Genomic DNA, 21,205 nt, shown 5'->3' on the forward strand with positions numbered 1-21,205 from the left:
AATTTTGTTTTGTGACTTGAGCATCTTCATAACTATTTTTCCCCTTAGAGCAACAGAGATCATCTCACCAGGGTTCTCTAGGCTTTGGCTGAGGGATGGCCCGTCACCTGTAGTAAGAGCAGTGGAGTTGCATCTTAAGGTTTGTGTATGGTTGGCTGTAGGTTGTAGATACGTAGGTAATTAATGTTCAGATGTTGCTCATGTTTTTGAGAAAGTTTGTTTCCTCCATGTATTATATTACGCTTTGTGAGATTTTTTACAAACAAGAGTGGTTTTTTGCGCAGCTCTATTCCCTGTGGATCCTTCAGTGAGAAATAAGAATATACTAGCAATAGACACAACTATAACAGGACATTCTCGTTATTGTTGGGTTTCCCACTGAGCTGTCCCAAGCCATTTGTCACACTGCTGATGTATATAACTTGCTGCAGCCTCCAGTGGCTGGAGGTCAGTGTCTTTAGACTAGATTGCTGCTGCAGCTCAGTGGTGGCTTCATAGGTGTCACAACTTGCCCAAGGAGGACAGAAAGAACAGGTCTTTCCTGCAGAGCGCCTCCCCTACGAGACAACACTGCTCTTTGGAGTTGGTTCATACATGGATAGCCAAGTAACTTCAGTTTGTTGTTCTTTGTTTACTCTTGTGTAGACAAATTCAACAGTAACAACACCAACAAACGGCAGAAACTTGCTCAAGACTTTCTCAACTCCATTGACCAAACTGGAGAGCTCCTAGCCATGTTTGAAGACGACGAGATTGATGATGTTAAACAAGAGCGGATGGAGGTAATTCCTTTCTTTCATTAACACCCACCTCCAGCAGAGAAACATGTACACGATCATGCTGCCTCAATGCGTTTTTCTTGCTGCATATTAGATCAGTGTTATATATTTTCTTCTTTTTGCCCAGATGATCTAAAGGAATCTTTTTAATGTATTTTTTCCTATTGCTTCAAGTGTTTCCTAATAGCTAAGCAGGCATGCTGAGAAGGAAGATTATGAAAGGGTAGTTATGCATCTTTCTCCCTGCCATGCATTTGTATTTTCTTCCTGTAGAAAGCAGATTCAATTTAAAAACATTTAATGCATATTTTCACAAACTTTTTTTCTCTTTTTTGTTACTACTTGTTAGAAGATCCTGCCTACATGCAAACTGATGGCTCTTTTCATATTATAAAGCTTACTGATAAAATGAAAAATACTCTGTGCCTGCATGCTTCAATGTATGCTCTTCTCTCCCTCATATTTTTGAGTCCTATTTTCTAATCTATTTGTACATGAAAGGTGTGTCTACGTAACAGAATGCAGTACCATATCACTCTTAAAAAGCAAGCTTGGGATCAGAAGCAATATAACTACACTGGCATGAAAGTCTGTGGAACCAGTGTGGTTTCGATACCAGTACTAGCTCCCTGAGGCTTAGCTCTATCGGCACGTGACACTGTGTCGTAGCCAGTCTGCCATATAGACCTTATTATCCCTGTGTCCTCTCTTTCTATACCCTTTCAGTGCTAGAAGGCTGAAATAGCCAGACTTTCATCCTGCCCTAGATATAACTCTGTTTTTCTTCTTTCTGGAGACCCTTTTCAGAATTGGAACATTCCCCATCTTGTGCCCCTTTTCTTCTCACCATTAAAATTGTTCAAAATCTAATCAAGAATCCTTTCTCTTTAAGAATTTGATTAGGAGTGAGTCCCGTTCTTCCCCAGCTGAGAACCAGTGTCCTAGAGGAGTCATTGGCAGCCATTATTTGTGTTTTGGAAATGAATGGTTAATTTTCTTTTGTTTTATACTTATTCATTTATGTAAAATTTATGTTTTGCATAAGTATAAGCATACCCTTTGAGCTTTTGTGGACAAAAATAAATATGAACACTATTCTGAATGGATCTGCTATGTACTTGACGTTAAGCTATTCTTTACTCTTTCTTCTGTTATTCCAGTATATATGTTTTTCTTTAAGTCTAAAAAAGTTATACAAGTTGCTATAAGTATGAAGTTCGTTACCGCAGAGAAGGACACATCTAACTTTCTATTTATCTGTGAAGGAATGTGCCCCCCATAATCACATAGTTATCTTTCATTTTACTGCATTTTTTTTCTCATTAGACTCTAATTCATGCACTGCAAAATACACGTTTTTAAAAGTACTAGGACTAATTCTTTTCTGTATTGCTGTACTTATATTTGATTTTGTGAACTCTTGACCTGTTCCTGTATTAAAAAAATCAAGATCTACTTGTTTTAGATTAAGCTCTTCATAAATTGTATACAAATATGAAGTCAGTACTATGAATTTTCTTTCTTAATAGCTTTTAAATGACAAAACAAGTAACATTACTTGAGATGTGCTACTCCAAACATTTAAGACATTTTTGGCTCTACTTTGTTTTGGATTTTGTTGTCACTTTGAGATGGGTAGAAGGGAATCGACGATAATAGGAAATATGATCCAACCCTAAAGGACAAGTTAGTAGTGAATGGGGCTGATCTAGTGTATCATATTTTCTTTGTGCAGTAGATTATGTTTAATCCATGCTACGTATTGGAGGAAATGCAGTAGACACTTAAAAAATTCTAACAATATTCTTTAAGGAATTAGTACACTTAAATCATAAACTGTGATCTAAAGGCAGTGTTCCTTTTAGGTATCAGTTACCTCAGAAAAATGTGGTTATCTTGGTTTGGACAACTGCAAATGATTTGAATTCCACTTTGCCATGGGCCAAAATCATGCTAAGTTGTCCAGAGCAGATGATAAACATATATTTCTGATGTCATTATGGGCTAAACAGGATATGAATATTTGGTAGTATGGTTTCAGTTATGATACAAAAAGCAAATATTGTTTATACTTAGTTCTTTTAGAACATTTTATAAAATTAGAGCTAAAATTTAATGAGGATGCTTGCTCTTCTGTGATATATTTGTGTGAGGAGCAAGGAAAGCTCCGATCCACTTTCAAGCATTAATAGAGGAGAACAAACAATTCTTCAGTTTTCATTGGAAAGCATCCACTAAAGCTGTCGTATTACGTGGAAAGGTCATCGACTTCATCAAAGGTTAATGACTGTATCCTATGGTTTTAGTTTGAAGCAAGAGGACTATATGAATAATAATAATCACAGAATCATAGAATCAGTAAGGTTGGAAGGGACCTCGTGAGATCAATTAGTCCAACCCCCCTGCTCAGCAGGGTCACCTAGAGCATGTTAGACAGGGTTGCATCCAGGCGGGCCTTGAATATCTCCAGAGAAGGAGACTCCACAACCTCTCTGGGCAACCTGTGCCAGTGCTCCGTCACTCTCACAGGGAAGAAATTCCCCCTCATGGTCAGGCGGAACTTCCTGTGCTTCAATTTCTGCCCATTGCCTCTTGTCCTGTTGCATGGGACAACTGAAAAGAGTTTGTCCCCATCCCCTTGACACCCTCCCTTCAGGTACTTGTACACACTGATCAGATCCCCCCTCAGTCTGCTCTTCCCCAGGCTGAAGAGGCCCAGCTCTCGCAGCCGTTCCTCATAGGGCAGGTGCTCCAGCCCTCTGATCATCTTTGTAGCCCCACGCTGGATTCTCTGCAGTAGCTCCATGTGTCTCTTGTCCTGGGGAGCCCAGAACTGGACACAGTACTCGAGATGAGGCCTGCCCAGAGCTGAGTAGAGCAACAGGATCATCTCCCTCCACCTGCCTGCAACAGTCTCCCTAATACACCCCAGGATACCATTGGCCTTCCTGGCCACAGGGGCACGTTGCCGGCTCATGGTCAACCTGTCGTCCACCAGCACTCCCAGGTCCTTCCCTGCAGAGCTGCTCACCAGCTTGTACTGCTGCCTATGTTATCTTTCCCTAGGTGCAGGACTCTGTGCTTGCCCTTGTTGAACCCCATGAGGTTCCTCTCCGCCCAACTCTCCAGCCTGTCCAGGTCTCTCTGAATGGCAGCACAACCCTCAGGCGTATCAGCCACTCCTCCCAGCTTGGTGTCATCAGCAAACTTGCTGAGGAGGCACTCTGTCCCCTCATCCAGGTCACTGATAAAGAAGTTGAATAGGATGGGACCCAGTACTGAGCTGCAGATCTCCAGCTGGACTCCACACCACTGATTGATGACCCTCTGAGCTCTGCCTTTCAGTCAGTTCTCAATCTACCTCGCTGTCCACTCAGATAACCCACACTTCCTGAGCTTGCCTAGGAGGACGTTATGGGAGACAGTATCAAAAGCCTTGCTGAAGTCAAGGTACACAATGTCCACTGCTCTCCCCTCACCTACCCAGCCACTCATTCCATCAGAGAAGGCTATCAGATTGCTTAAGCAGGATTTCCCCTTGATAAATCCATGCTGGCTACTCCTGATCACCTTCTTTTCCTCCATAAGCGTGGAGATGACACCCAGAATGAGCTGTTCTATCCCCTTTCCAGGGATGGAGGTGAGGCTGACCGCCTATAGTTTCCTGGGTCCTCCTTCTTGCCCTTCTTGAAGACTGGAGTGACATTGGCTTAGAGGAAGTGATGTTTGACTACTAGCCAGCTCTCCTGGACCCCTCTTCCTTCTAGGGCCTTAACCCATGAGATTCCTCCAAGTAGGAATGAAGAGCCCAAAGTCCTCTCTCCTGAAGTCCAGGGTTGCAATCCTGCTTGTTGCCTTACTTCTTTCTTGCAGGATCCTGAACTCCACCATCTCATGGTCACTGCAGCCAAGGCTGCCCCCCACCTTCACATCTGTAACCAATCCCTCTCTGTTGGTAAGGACAAGACCCAGCAGCACACCCTTCCTCATAGGCTCCGCCACTATTTGTGACAAGAAGTTGTCATCAATGCATTGCAGGAGCCTCCTGGACTGTTTGTGCCTTGCTGTGTAGTCCTTCCAGCAGATGTCAGGGTGGCTGAATTCCCCCATGAGAACCAGGGCCTGTGATCGTGGGGCTACCGCCAGCTGTCTATGGAAGGCCTCATCAACTTCCTCTTCCTGCTCAGGTGGCCCTGGTGGACACCCACGACAGTGTCCCCCGTGTTAGCCTGCCCTTTGATCTTTACCTGTAAGCTCTCAACTGCCTCCTCCTCCTCCTCCCCGCCTAGGCAGAGCTCGATGCATTCCGGTTGCTCTCTCACATAAAGAGCAGCTCCACCACCTCGCCTTCCTGGCCTGTCTTTCCTAAAAAGCACATAGCCATCCATGACAGCATTCCAATCATGGGAGCTATCCCACCATGTCTTTGTGACTGTGATGAGATCATGGCCCTGCAATCACACACAGATTTCTAACTCCCCCTGTTTATTCCCTATGCTGCATGCATTGAGGTACAGGTGTTTCAGAGAGGTGGTCATGCCTGCAGGTTTCCCAGGAAGAGTGTAAGGGGGTCCCCCATAGCCATGTCCCATATGCACATCCCCAGCTGCATGTACCCATTGGAGGCCTCCCCCAACCGGAGTTGCATTTTATTGACTACCCTCTCTGTGTAACTCTCCCCTTCCCCCTTCCTACCTAGTTTAAAGCCCTCTTGACCAGGCTGGCCAACCTGTTGGCAAAGACACAGGTGCTCTGCTGGCTGAGGTGAATCCCATCTCTCCCCCACAGTTGCTTATCTTCAAAAAATGCCACATGATCATAGAAACCAAAACCCTGTTGCCAACACCAGTGGTGCAACCAGTTGTTAGTTTAGATAATTTGTATACTCCTCCCATCCCTCCCCTTAATTGGCAGGACCGAGAAGAAGACCACCTGGGCTACCAGACCCTTGACTGCCATGCCCAAAGCCCTGAAGTCTTGTTTGATTGTTTCCAGTTTGCTCTCCATATCATTAGCACCCGTGTGAAAGAGCAGCAGAGGGTAGTCCAAGATATACAAATGAAAGTCAAATAATTCAAAAATATATGGCAGAAATTAAGAACAAAATCCACATTACTTTTTCATAGATGATTATGCTATCACTACATTGTGATTTCGTGACTCATAATTAAGAGCTTCAATAAAAGCAATGAATAGTTGCAAAGCAGTCAACTACACTGGTGAAAAAAAGCCAAACTAGTGACTGTCTCATTTCATACTATTAAGTATTTTGCTGTCCCAAATTCCTGTTCCTCCTCAGCATACGAACAATTACAGCTGGAATAAAATATTCTAGTGCATATATGTAATTGGACTGTGCACAGTAAAAGAGGACTATCCAGATCATAGAAGTTGTCTTCATAGCACGTGATAGCATCTTGAGAGTACCGCACATAATGGTGATTTATCCGAACCTCCTTTTTGATGGTACGGATGAGACCCTACTTTACATTTCCCATTAGAAGAAGCAGGGCTGGCATTGCTCATGTATTTAATTTTTCTTCTGCCATCTCTGATATGCCCGAGAATCCATGAGGATAGTCCAACAGGACAAGAGGCTTGCAATTTTGCTGCTTCTGTCTCTTAATCATTAAGAGGAGAGAATTGGCACTCTGTTGGGATTTGGCTGAATGAGAGGGGTGAGAAGGCATATGCACATTTAAGACTGTAACGTTTTCCTGTATTTGACAGTTCAGGGTGGAGAGGTAATCTTGATTGTTTGCATCTTTATGTTGCTACTTTGAACCTCTCAGTTCATCTGTTCGTAGTACAATTAGCTACAGGTTTGGTTGTGATTTTGTGAGTGGTTACTCCAGTCTAATTGAGAGAGTGAGCCACTATCAAATTTACCATGTCTGGTTATTAAAATGAGACTATTTTAAAACTTCAGCCCACTTAATTGCAAAGCTACCTTGTGTCTCATTCTGTAAATGTCCATTTTTTATCTCTTATTTTATAGTGCTAATACCTCCTTTGATGCTTTGAGCATCACACTCTGTATGCTCTAGTTCAGGGTTTCTTCCCTTAGGATTAAAAGAAACACCATGCATCTGTCACTCTGACTGCTAGTTTGGGGATATATTTCCAACACTCAGCTGTTACGGGCAATAATTCAGTAGCAGCAGCTACCATAATGCTTTCATAGTCCATTAGAGGTCTGAATAAACAGTGGAGGGAAAATAACTTCAATAGAAGAATACAGTATCTTGAAAGTAGGCTAGGTGCCAGCAAAATAGAAGTTAAAACTACATTTGGAAAGGATTTGACTAAAGTTTGTGGCTCTTCAATGCATATTGTCCCATGAATTGTATGTTAAGTATTTAAAAATTATAGCTACATATTACTGTTTGTAGAAGTTCGCTGTGGGTGTGATTTTTCCAACACTTCTTATCGGTATATGTCCCTTAGTTGTAAATCCTACCATGAATTATACAAATCTCACAGAACAGAATGAACTACGTGCAAAATACAATACAGTTCAATAAAGTGTAGGTGTATTTGAAATACATCCTTTACTTACATGAGGTTAAATTAATCTCATTTAATTCTGTACACAGACAAAATTAAATGTCACATGTTGCTGATCACCTAGACTCCTTTTCCTGACAAAGTCAAGTACTTTGAGTACAGTTCAACCCTACTCATCCCTATCCCACCTATTTTGGAATATGAGGAATCAGTGCACTTGATTTCAATCAGGGAAATAAAACAGATGAGGCATTTAGTCTATGTTGATAGTAGTAAATCAGTGATTGAGAAGATTCCTTGGCACATGATCATTGATATTGCTAATATAGCGTCTGTTTGGAGGTTCAGAGGGCAGTAGCACAGACACAGGTGGCTCCACACTGACTTGGTATTTTTTAGTTTAGACAGCTGAAGTTAGATGGCATTATTCAAAAAAACTATGAACTCTTGTGTTCAGGGAGTATCCAAAAGATGGTGTGGAAGTACTCAAATTCATTGAACTAATTCAGAAAAGATGTGCAAAGAAAATAAGCAGGAAATGATTTCAAAAGAGCTCTGAGACCTTTTAGTACTACTGTTCTCATTTCACTGATGAAAATTATGCCAGTGTAAGTGCTACGTGGGGTCATTACTCTTTAGGGGATATCTGTTCATGCAGGGTGTATCAATAACAAACTGGAATTTGATTTAAAGCCCATCTGGAAAGCTTAGTGCTGTAGTACAGACAACATATACTTAATAGAAACTGCATGCCGGAAGACAAGCTATGAAGTTTTATATTACTAAGCATGAGGACATGATTTCTCAAAGCATGACTTTTTTGATATAGAAGCTTTTATGGTAAACTTAAATCAGAATAGTTCAGTTCTAAATTATTCTATTTCTTCCAAAAGGATATTTTGAACTTATCTTACTGATTTTTCCGATTGTTCTTGATAGAAGCTATGTTTTGGAAAGGAAACTTGGCATTTAGTTGAGGAATGACTTCTATTATCTCATCATATTGTACCCAAATCTAGTAAGTTATTAATTTTTGGAATCACAGTTTGTGATTCTTTAATTTTAACACCTACAGTCAATGAAAGAATTCATCTTTGGGTAAGATTCAGCTCCAGATGAAGATGCTTGAATTCAGGCATTTGCATATGAGCTAAATGTCTAATCTCCTCCTATAGTCTGTGGAGACCCTGTCAATGCAGATAGCGGAGTCCAAAGAGGCATTCAGCTGACCAAACATTTGTTAAAGCTTCTTCATTGAGCTACCCAGCTCTTTAGAGTCCACCGTATGTATTTTGTAGGGAATTTCTCCATGCTGTCAGTGTCTGTTCCACTTGTATCAAGGCCAAATATGGAGAGTGCAGGGTGAAAGAAGTATTGGAGAAGTGAAAAAGGTTTGAGTTTTGGGGAAACTGATAAAAAGGGGTAGTAGATATGCCTATCAAGTATGTATGCCTAATCCAATGCGCTTGAGATTACGGAGAGTGATCTCTGCTGTGTTTTTCTGTTGTCTTTAAAAATGCTCACAGATCTACCATCCATTTATTTTGTGCTGGTCCACATGTAGAATGGCAACTTTCTACTGTTGATTTACACAAGTATAGTAGATAAGCAGGCTGCTGACGACTCAAGCGAGTGTCACTATGATATACTGTGATGGAATTTCTGAACAATTTTCAACCTACTTTTTGAATCCTAGGAGATTCTGTATGTGCTTACGGAACCACTGCAGAAATAAAATTGTAGGCAAGTTTTAAATCTGGGTGCTCAAAAGTTGGGAAATTGTACTATCAAGATTGTTAAGATCATCCTAATTTGTTATCATTGTGCATGTGCATTGTGATACTGTATCCAATTACATGGTCATATAACACTAATTTCCACATAGCCTTGGCTTCATTGAAAGCATGGAATGTACAACTCCTCTTACTTCATGAACAATTCACTGTTTGGGTAGGTCCTATAATCATTACGAAGTATTCAGGTCCTGCCCTGAAGAGAAGCAGGCTACCTGCAGAAGTCTTGGAGGCTAATGGTGTCCAAGCCTATTAAGGCCTTTTATTTTCTCTGAGTGTCATGAGACTAGAAGCCATCTAGGACGAGTTGCTACCTAAAGGGAATCTGACTTCCTGAGGGACTGTTGAGAGAATTCTGTCTAGCTGGATGGCCATGGCTCAGCCCTTCTAGGCCTATGGGACTTAAGTTGTGAAAAAGGAGTAGAATAGTGTCTTGAATTTACTAATGGACTAAGCAAGATACTCAAACAGGAGTGGGAAAGTAACTTCCCCATATGATGTACCCAAAGGGTTCCAAAAGCAACACCAATTCACTCTGTATTGTTGAGTTCTTTCTATATAGATAGATACAAAGATTTAAAAGGAATGTGGGTAGGACGTTAATCAAGAAGAAACTCACTTTACTCTAAAAGCAATTTTTTTCTCAATATCCAAATATAGGAGGAATTAATTTCTCTGTATCGGACCACTCTGGTGTTTCCAGATGAGTACAAAGATAGCAAAACCAGTAGCGTCTGAACTGTAAATTAGCTGTCTGGACATCAAGCATTGTTTAGCATGAGAATAAGCTTATTGGTATTAATGGGCTCTCTGATTACACACTGCTTGTAATTTTAGAAAATGGGAAAAAACACTATTTTGTTTGGGTAATGGCTGAGCTGGTTAAAAGTAAACAGAAAATAAGCAGAGACAGTTCTTCATTATCTATATATCTGTAAATACATCATTCACAGCGGGACTGGAAAAACCGATCAAGTGGAAAAGGTTTCTAGTTATAGCCGATGATACCAATAGACTTTTAACACTGCTACAGCTCTAAGATTATTAGGACTTTCCTGCATTGGGGTTGATTGCTATGGTTACATGAAGTGTGGTACTTGTTTGGGTCTTCAGTGCTAGTAAATTAACGTTGTTTTTAGAGCATTTTGGTGAATGTTGCTCATACTGCAAATTTAGGTGGTTTTGCTGGGAGGACAGAGTGTTATTTGCTTTTCTGTCTTCCAGATCTTTGAGTATTTTTTGCCACTTTCTGCTTTTTCTGAGGAAGAAGATTCTGCTGTATTTTGCATTTTTTGACACCTAAATGACAGCATTTTTACCTTAACTTTTGGAAGGAGACTTTATATATATGTATGTGTGCGTATATATATATATATGTGTGTGTGTGTGTGTATATATATATATATAAAAAACTTATATCTGTATTTATATGTGCTTATATACATCTATAACCAGTGCTTCTGCAGAGCATTTGATTGGGCGCCAAATGTAAGACTAAAAGGCCATTTTCCTTCTGAGTGTATTTTAATAGTATTTCTGAGCTTGTATTCATCATGTTTGTTGGTCAGATACCATGAGAACGATATCAGTACATTGTAGATGGCATTAGATACAATAACTAGTCATAGATAGAAATAGATGTTTAAATGAAATATTAAATACTAGCCAGCATACATAGGCATTTACAACACAGAGAGTTACTGTATGTGTAAATTATGGAAAATTGTGGACAAGGAATGATGCTGGAGTCTAACACAGCTCCCATTAGTAGCAGCTTATTGAAATTGCTGTCATGTTTTAAAATAATTAAACGAATTAGTGCTGATAAAGGTTTGTATTTTTAAGGTTGTTTGGAGATGGGGTAATGTATTTTTTTTTTCTGCAGGATAGGATGCAATTCATATGCTTTGGGGAGGAAAGCTAATTTTCCACATCTTTGAGTCTTTCAGTAGTAAATTATTAGTCTTTGCTATCGAGATGTAAATGTTCTTTATAAAGCTCTCTTAGTCTATTATTAAAGTTCTTACTGAGTAAAGGAAAAAAAATGGCAACAGTTTATTTCTTAGGGTATGATGTTAACCAAGCCTCTGAACAGTTTTTTTCAGCTCAGACTTTCGTGAAAGAAGTATTCTCACTAGCACAAATTCCTTGTTGAGGCTTTGTTTTGCATTGGATTCACAAAACCTGATAGAAAAATCTTTTGAGTTACAGCATGAATGACAATCTGAAGGATCTCTAGGTCATTCCCAGTTCTCACCTGTTTCAAAGATAAGATTTTCTGATACTGTTGTGAAATGGGAAAATGAAATTTCAGCTCCTAGAGACACAGTGTGCATGGGAACAAGCTTCAGAGGCAGACACTTCTCTTCTATCTGGAAGGTTCCTTGGTGCAAGACCCTGCCAGCTTGTTGGCCACTGGACATTGGCAGGGTGGTTGGTAGTTTGGCCAAGCTCCTCAATTTCTGCCTTCTTCCCTTTAAGGATTCATATCACAGAAAACTTCTCCAGAAGAAACTAAGCTCTTTTCACAAATGAGAATGATAGAGGAAGGTTTCCTATGGCACAAAATAGAAGGGATTTTAATGTTTGAACTTACTTTGTTTCAACTACCACAGAAGAGTAGAGGGTCTGAGAATCATCCTGGATTTAACAGATGGGTGAGAACATTCAAAGCTGATTTTAGGAAAAGAGCTTCTTCCTACCTCACTCAAAGTAGGGTGCCTCCCAACCTAAGGTAGCGTCAGCTGTAATTTGTCTGAAGATTAATTTTTCCGCTATTTCTGGAAACTACCGATATGTTAGAAGCAAGCTCCTTTTCTGCTCTCCTTATTCTGTAGATTTCTTAGGGGAATGACAGTGCCTTTCCCAGTGTTAGAATATCCCCAGCCAGAAACTCACACCTGGACTTAATCATGTTCATGTGACAACTCTATTAATACTTTCTTCAAAAATTGCTAAGAAACCTTTTTTTGTTAAATGGGCATTTAGCCTCTGATAGCAGAGTGAGCAAGCTATGTGTGATAATAGCCCCTCCACAGTATGCAGTTTAAGGACAGTGTAGAGGAGTGTTGAAAGTCGTTCTTAAGCTGCATCCCGGCTAAATATAGCTAAAATGAGCTCAGATTTATTGAACTGCACAACTTAATGGGGGTAAAAAAATCTATTCAAGGCCATTGAGTACAAAGACACTACATTTGGTTAACGAATTGCTTGACCCACTGATCACCAGCTGCTGTAGGACTATTCAGGGGAATAGTTACTATAAGTTTCTCTTGTATTTAGGTTCTTCCCTCAGCCTCCAGGGCTGGCTACTGTTGGAGACTGGGCTAAACAGAGAATTGCTCTAACCATCCTTAGGAACTTCAGATCTCCTTCTTGTAGATCTTCCAGAGATCTTTTATTTTTTATTTTTCTTTCTGACTATAGGATTAGCCAGGACTAGTGTAGTTTTATTCCTCAGAAGTGAAGATGTCTTTTGATTAGTTTCTGGTCTATAATGTCTATCATACCTGCTTAAATTTAGATAGGATTTTATGAACTCCTATCACAGACTTAAGCAAAAGTCAAGAATCACCCGATACACTTGACAGTCACTCACTATCTGCATACCATCCTCCTCCTTTAAATCAATTCCAACCTGAAAACTAACACATCATAAGACTTGATTACATTTTGCACATTCAGTAGGTATCAGTGTTGTCTTTTCTAGTTACCATTTTGCTAAGCCACCAAGGTCTCAGCTGGTTAGACCTATGATAAACATGGTTTCTCCTACTTACAGTCGTACTACAATTTAGCTATTGTCAGGAGATCCAAGTGATTTGTTGCCTAAGATGAAGGACGTTAAAGGCAGGCTGGCAGTAAACACATTATTTCTTATTTAATAAAGAGATATATTACAAATACTAGCATTTTTAGTTTAAAAGCTCATTCCTGTAGTACTACACCTATGACCTAATCTAAGACTATTTTATAAGATCCCATGGCAGATTTTTGCTATAAATATCATTTTAGTACCAAGGGTAAGAATGAGAACATTAGTGTGATGATAAAAACGAAGTATGCATGTCCATACAGCTTTAGTTTTATTGGATTTCTATGTCAATTAACTCATGAGGAGCCTTCTGAGCATAGAACATCTGCTCTTAACCAAGGTGGTTACCTGCTATTGTACTGCAGAAACATGTTCATATTGTCTGGAAGCGTTTCATTCTCTTAAAGTGTTAGAAATGATTAGTTGTTGAATTTTATAAACCAAATAAAAACAGTAATTCATAGGATTTCCAGTAAATGCTGAATCATCATGATACCAGAGCAGTCAAATCATAGAGTCATATAATCAGAGAATCAGTAAGGTTGGAAGGGACCTCGGGAGATCATCTAGTCCAACCCCCTGCTCAGCAGGGTCACCTAGAGCATGGTAGACAGGGTTGCATCCAGGCGGGCCTTGAAGAGCTCCACAGAAGGAGACTCCACAACCTCTCTGGGCAACCTGTGCCAGTGCTCCGTCACTCTCACAGGGAAGAAATTCCCCCTCACGGTCAGGCGGAACTGCCTGTGGTTCAGTTTCTGCCCATTGCCTCTTGTCCTGTCACACGGGACAACTGAAAAGAGTTTGTCCCCGTCCCCTTGACACCCTCCCTTCAGGTACTTGTACACGTTGATCAGATCCCCCCTCAGTCTGCTCTTCCCCAGGCTGAACAGGCCCAGCTCTCGCAGCCGTTCCTCCTAGGGCAGGTGCTCCAGCCCTCGGATCATCTTTGTAGCCCTGCGCTGGATTCTCTCCAGTAACTCCATGTCTCTCTTGTGCTGGGGACCCCAGTCTCTAGAAATCAGACCTGCAATTCAGAAGGACCTTGACAGACAGGAGAAATGGGCTGATGGGAACCTCTTGAAGTACAACAGAGGCAAATATAACTGGAATAACCCATGTGACAGTGCAGCCTCTTGGCAAACTACATACTGGGCTGTATCAGCAAGAGGTTAGCTGGCAGATCAGGGGAAATAATTCTTCCCCTTAACACTTGTGAGACTGTGTCTTGAGTCTATGTCTGGTTTTGAGATTCCTAGCATAAGGAAGGCATTGACAAACTGAACCGAGTACAGCAAGGAACATCAGGGGACTGGATCATCTGGCATATGAGGAAAGGCTGAGAGACTAGAGTTTGTTCAGCCCTAAAAAGAGAAGGCTAAGGAGAAATCCTTTTGCTGTCTACTGCTGACTAATGGCAGAATATAGAGAAGATGGAGCCAGACATGTCTTGCATGCACGTGGTGATAGGACAAGAAGCAGTGGGCAGAATTTGGACTGTTCAGATAATAGGGAAAAATTTGCTTTGCAGGTGAATAAAGACTGATTGGCCTGGAAGTTTGAGCAGATCCCCAACTTTGGAGATATTCCAAACTTGGCTGGAATATGTTGCTCGACTCCTGAGCAACTTGATCTAGTTGGACTTATTTTGAGTAGAAGGTTGAACTGGGAGGGTCCCACGCCTTTTTCTAACCTAAATTATTCTATGATTTTATCCTAAACTTTCCCATTTAGGATATTAAAAAGGCTGATGGGATAGAAATAGAAGAGATTTTACGAAACACAGCGGTTTACTGCTTGATAAACCATTGCATGATAAACCAGCTCAAATTTCTGAAAAAATGTTTTAAAAAATCTAGGTAGCATCTAATTAAACTTTCCACCTTCTGCACTTTTCTGTAATCTTTAACTGGTGATAGTTCCTGGAATAGACCTTTTGTGTACACAGAGAACAGGATTTTCTGTCTTTCATTTTGTCTCAGTCATTGTGGTTTATTTTATCTATAAAGTTGCTTGGTGTATTCTTCCGTAAGAAAATGATTTGGCTGCTCTGCAAAATTGCACTCAGTAATATTTTCACACATGTGTAGCAGCTACACAATCAGAAGCAGTAAGATTTAAGCATCTCAAGTGTATGTTGAAATGGTAAAGTAATATAATTAGGCTCAACATTGATGCAAATCAGCTGCACCCTTATTCAGTCTAATAAAAAATTGGACCCACGACTTGTATGAGGCAGTTTTGTCCCTCAAGTGTTTTCTGTACTCTCTTTTCTTTAATTTTGCCCTCACATTTTTGATTAACATTGAAGGTACCTAGACAGTTACTCATTTTGATGAAATGAATGGGAAGAACTCATTTTAATTTTAGTACTCAGAATTTACTGATACCCAAGCAAGGTCTTTTTGCCTGAATGTTTTTTAAAGTTCCTGATTTAAGATAGCTACCTTATATGAAGTCCTAGTGAAGTTGAACACAGATTATAATCTTCTTGAGATCAGCATTTAATCCTTCTGATAATTTAGGGTTTACATTTAGCTGACATCAACATGCTAAAACTTAGGCTTTGTTACTGCTTTGACTTGACAATGAACATCTACAGCCTGACCTGCATTTTCAAGAAAGGCAAGACCATAGTATTATCACAGGAAAAGAAGTAATTTTACAACTAGAATAAATTTCAGAAATTGATATGTATGCATTCAGTAAGCTGTTTATTAAGTGGAGAGGCCACAGGTTTATTTTTGAGAGAAAAAATGTTCTCACTTGAACATATGGAATTTATGGCTTAAGGCTTAGCTGTTCACTTTTGTATGCAGATAATTGGAGGCTCTGAATTTCTTTGACATATTGATATTTGTATCGCTTGCACTATATTTGAGGCTTAAATTGATTTTCTTTTTAAGTCCTAAAAGAAATTCCATTAAAAGCAATGGCAAGAAAATAACCTAAATGGAGAGTCTGAAAGTAGAGTGATATCAAAAGCTCATGAAGCTGCATATATTTTATGTCAAATTAATTCTTAAATTAAGCATTTTTTTTTCCAGAATATTCTTCTAAATAGCACATATATGGTATGGTCTCCTTGGTGGCAGTGTCAAGTCCTGTTGAAACTTTGCCTCTGGAATTTAGAAAGGGATCGTTAAATTTGAGGTTGCATTTGATCAAGCGAAAGGAGGATGAGTAGTCTTTGTCAGAGAGCCGTATTTTACTTCTCAAAGCTTACAGCCATTTCTAGGACTTTGTTAGACCTGCTAAAAATTTCTGCTGCCATTGTCAGCTGGTTTTATTTAAAACCAGTTCATCTACTTGTGTGGGATTCATATCCTATATCATACAGGGACTATGACAAGAAGATGCTTTTACTAGGAGTGTTATTCAAAGCACTGTTGATTTTCTCAGGCTGCAGACAGCTGCAGAAAAAGCTTGTAGGACATGCAGCATCTGGTACTGAGTCCTAGCTCCTTGCATAGACCATATCAAACAGCTTGGAAACAGAATACATACTCTACATCCGCTTGGAAATCATTCATTTAACGTTTATCGTAGCTGTATTAGCTGTCAGCTCATATCACCAGCTAATTATTTTATATCTGATAATTGTAATAGCATCCTCAGATGTACTGAGCTCAGGCAGATCTCCAGCTGCTAATCACACCCATCTTCAAATGGGAGTTAACTCTTGACGTGCCCCACGACTGGAGATCTGATTTCTGGTTCCAAGATTTGGAGAAATTTATTGATGAGATGACTGCTGCCACTGCTAACCTTGTTATCCTGTATTATACTGCAAAGAAAGAGGAAAAAGATGCTGAGGAGACCTTGGCATCTTTGACACATACTAGATGTGACTCTGAAAACGTCAGAACAATGCAGAAATGCTAAGGAAGCGGAGAATTCACCAATGAAGAGTACGTTTTCTAGCATGGTGTATATGCTACAGCATTACGGCATGAGGCTCTACAGCAACTTCTACCAGCACCATGAAGTAACTAATGTCACACCATGGCTATTGGTGTTGCCCTACTGTAGGCACCTGTAATCTGCGTAGACTTCAATCTTCAGAGTTATGCTTCAAAATCTGGATATTAAGGATACTGTTCTTGGCATCCCAGCTGCATTAGGGGTAATATTTTGAATTGAAGACATTCCTCTCTTACTCTGTGAATATGACCATGTGATTTTTTAATCTTTGGGGTTTTTTTGCAGATCTTTGATTTGCCTTATTCCCCAGGGAGAGAAAAAAGAGACAGACAGACAAACCCTCCTTTTTCCGTCAGTCTGAGACTACAAGAAATTCTAGATAAAAGCAGAGAAAATTTTAGAAATGTGTTTTTCTTGACATTTCTAAAATAAATTATTTCCGTTTTAAGGTTAAATTTGCAAAACTGTCAGTGCCCAGCAATGACACTATCGATTGACCTGAACGATAGCATAGATTCATATCCCTAATAACTTCAATAATAATTCTGTGCAAGAATTTAAACCAAGGTTTCCTTTTTAAGAGATGTGCCTGATAGTAAAATTCTAGGATATCTCTCACCAAGCTCTTGAATCCAAATCTTTCTACCTTTTGACTATTTGACCAAAAATAGAATAAAATACTCCCTTGTCTCAGCTCTTTCTATTCTTCTTGTATTTAAAAGCATTATGTGGTATTTTCCTCTCTTTGTAAGTGGCTGAATATTTTGCGTGTAGAGTTGCACTGTGCTAAGGTACTTGGAAAGTACTGTTTTCATTGCAACCGATTTTAGGACTGTGTGCAGAGAATAGTCTCTTGTTATATTTACTTCTGTAAGAGGCTGGATGAATGAATACTATGTGCAAAAGCTATTATTAATGCAGCATAACAGTTTGCGTATCGAGCCCAGCAAATTAAGGAGATTGAAAGTCAAATTGCCCAAACCACCCCCTTTTGTTTATGCCTTCAAGTCTGAGCAGTCTTTCTATCATTTTTAATTGCTGATGTGAAATAAGCAGTGGTTTCGCATACGCTTGGACTCTGAGGAGTTGTGCTGGTTTACAAGAACTGAAAATCTAAGCTGCTAGTTTAATAGTTCGTAATGAAATTTGCAAATCAGGTTACATTGGAGAGGATTCCTTTGAAGTGATTTTTAAATGACATGTTTCTAAAATGTGTAATTACAATAAAGAGTAATACTGTTGTTTTAATTGTTGTGGCAGTTTTATGTAATCAATATGAAAACGTTTGGAAACGTTTTCTTATTTCTCCCGTGTCTCCAGAAGAGAGAGAAAATAAGCAAAGCCTTTTCTTAAAATAAATGTTTTAAAATACTGCCAGTAATTCAGAATGTTGTGCAGCAAACTTCATGCTCATTTATAATTCTGATATAATGGTAGATTTGATTTTTGTGGCTACATGCAGCTTGTACAAGTTTAGATTTATACTCATAAAGGAAAATCCGATACCCGGATACCCAGATGCAGAACAGTGCATCAAAGTACTTTTTGGGGGTACTAAAACTAATGTCCACCATCCAACTATCTTACAAGTGTATCAAAGCGTATAAAAATGGAGCTTTGGGGCTCCATTCATATACCCTAATTTTTAAATTAGATATATCGTACACATAAGGTATTGAACAGTAGAAGAGTACTATGGTATTTAGCTGCGATATTGTTAACACTAGCACGTTCGTAAGATTCCCGATTATGATTCCCGACGGCTGTTTCTTTGAAAAGCTGTGTATATTCGTTACCAGTTTAAGCCATCAGTATAGGAACTGCCTTTGTCTGGGAAGTATAAATGAAGACATGTCAGTAAAAGGTGAAGACTCTTTACCGCTGCACAAGTCAATGGAATGGGTGACAAAGACAGCAGAAGTCTGAAATTTCAGCTAGACCTACCATTTTTCGTGGAGCGTCCTATACTAAAAATCTTAAAAATATTTCACAGAAATGTCTCATCTAATGTGTTGTTTTAAATTCTATATTACTTAAGCAAATATTTAAATATTATATTAGCTTTTCTGCATACTTGACATGAATATAATTCTGCTTTCCTGCCAAGTATGTCAAAACCCAAATTCACTTTCATTTGCCAGGGTAAATGTTTATTTTGTTTTCCCACATAATGTGCTCTTTAAATACCAAATCTGATTGCTTTTTAATAGAGACACGGTGGGGGTTTTTTGCTTTCATTAGGAAACAGGATAAACTATCAGTAAAGCTTACGGTAATGAATCTGTACACAGTAGATGCTCTTTGCTCTGCTTTCCTTCATCTAAAGATTAAAAAAAGGAAAAAAAAATCCCATCAAAACTTCTGTAGTTTTTACTTCATTTTTTGTTACTGGGTGAAGTATCTTGAATATGGGGTGGAAGTGTTACGGAGCAAGAACACCGGAATATTTAGGTCCTATTTCTTCTGTTAAAGTCAACGTAAGCTATGGTGATTTATCAAGTCTCCACCAAACCTACGTTTTTGGTTTGTTTTGCCATGAAATTGCCGAGATTATTTAAGATAGGATTCACTGGAAGGTTGCCCCTAAGGAAGTCTGATCTCACCAGCGCAGAGCAGCTGTATTTCCGATAATAAAACCTGCTGCTATGTTTACGTAGTTTCTTGCAAACCAGAAAGTTTCACTTTGACTTTCTGCCTTGAACAAGTCTCAAAATGTTCCGCCAATTTTGTTCCAAAATTAAAATTCTCAAATACCACTCTCCTTTTAAGTGATAAATCAGTAAAGTTTCATTCAAAAATATCAGTTCTAATTCTTATGCCAAATAGAAGTAATTGGTTTAGGTGCGACTGTGAGAGTTTTATACAACTGGAAAATACACTTTTTGAGATTCTTTCTTTTTTTCTCAGGTAGGAAGCGGGGATATTCATTAAGAGAACCCCTGCAGTGGCTTTGAATAGTGGTTATTGTTTTGAATTAATGTCAGCATGGGTTTCTTTGCCTTTGTGTAAACACTTAAGAATTTTGTGGTGTATTTATCAGTAGGCACAGTGTAAAGCTTAGATTGCTCCAAATTAGCCAGATTAGCTGATGGTTCAAATTAACTTAATGTTAAATGCTAAATCATTTTGTTAAATCTTGGCCTTTTAACTTTTTCTATTTCCCTTTTAATCATTCCCTTTGCTATTTCTCCTTCCTTTTTTTTGAAAGAGAAAAAGAGAAAGAAGAGAAAAAGAAGAGTGTGTCAGGTTAGAACACTGGCTTCAGGAAAATAATCTTCTTCTGACTTCGTTCTTCATCTGTATAGTTGAGATAACATTAACACATGCTATGAAGATAAATTGATTCATATTTAAAACAATATGAGAAAAAATAAGCAATAGTAATATAGAGAATTCTGCATAGGTAAATAAATTGTGTAGTCATTAACATTTGGTTTAATGAAATGTTTACACTGGGCCAAATCCTGTTCTCAGTGTCACGAGTGAAGTCCCACTAAAATCAAAATTATCCTAATGCTTTTGTTTGAAATCTTTTGATTCAGCCTATGGTTTTAGGATCTCTTTAGTCTCTGTAGCAGTGCCTGTTGTGCAGTTTTGATTTTACCTTGTCCTTCTCCAGCCTGTGCAAGGCAGGTTTGAGTCGCTGGCTGTCGGGGCATCATGTTGCACCCACTTTGCACTACGTTAGCATTAATGCAAAGGACTGGGTAAGCTCTGGAGCAGTACAAAACAGGCCTTAAAATGCAAAGAATTCAGCCCTGTGCTTGCACTCTCTTACAGTCAGGAAGCAAATGAGTAGCAGAAGCCAGTAGGCGTTTTGAGCATTGCAGTCCCGTTCTTCTCCCAGTTGGGGAGCCCAAGTAAATCTCTTAATTCCTTTACCTGTTTGACCCTTTCGACCATAGCCACAGAAACCTACAATAATCTATTTTTTGTATGCATTTGCATATATCTGAGGCCGTGGCCTTGTTATTTCTACCAGTGATATCCAGATAGTATGTATTTTGTAGCATGTTAGTTAAATATGATTGATCTGATTCAGATGAGTGCAGTTTTAACCACTAATTTAATTGGGAGTAAGTTCTAACCCGCATAACCTGAATAGTAGACTTTAATGCATAGTACACTGTGATTCGGTTCAACAAAACTTGGCTGAATTATCATTAAAAGTAGTTATTGTCCTGTGGTGAATAGTCTTGAAAAATTTCAGATGTATTCTAATATGAATACAACAGGTAAACATAAATGTTTTGAGTATATTTTTAAAGGAGAAGTTCTAATCCATGTGCGTGGTGATGCTGTTCTTTCTTTAGCAATATATTTAATTATGTTTGCTCATAGGAGTTGACAAGTACATAGAAACTGGGACTTTATTCTTTTTACTGTATTAT

At 39.2% G+C, this 21,205-nt stretch overlaps 1 protein-coding gene across 7 annotated transcripts in view; it reads left to right on the forward strand.

Moving 5' to 3' along the window:
* Positions 1–21,205, forward strand: part of SUPT3H (SPT3 homolog, SAGA and STAGA complex component) — a 290,826-nt gene that overhangs the window by 195,899 nt on the left and 73,722 nt on the right. For all 7 annotated transcript variants that reach the window (XR_009958047.1, XM_062573264.1, XM_062573263.1 and 4 more), the window contains exon 6: positions 646–782. Coding sequence is in view for 6 of the 7 variants with exons in the window: in XM_062573264.1 (XP_062429248.1) it covers positions 646–782 (137 nt within the window). In the remaining variant the exon portion in view is untranslated. The remainder of the gene's footprint in view (positions 1–645; positions 783–21,205) is intronic.

The sequence above is a fragment of the Rhea pennata genome, chromosome 3 (genome assembly GCF_028389875.1).
Source record: "Rhea pennata isolate bPtePen1 chromosome 3, bPtePen1.pri, whole genome shotgun sequence".
NCBI classification, from domain to species: domain Eukaryota; kingdom Metazoa; phylum Chordata; class Aves; order Rheiformes; family Rheidae; genus Rhea; species Rhea pennata.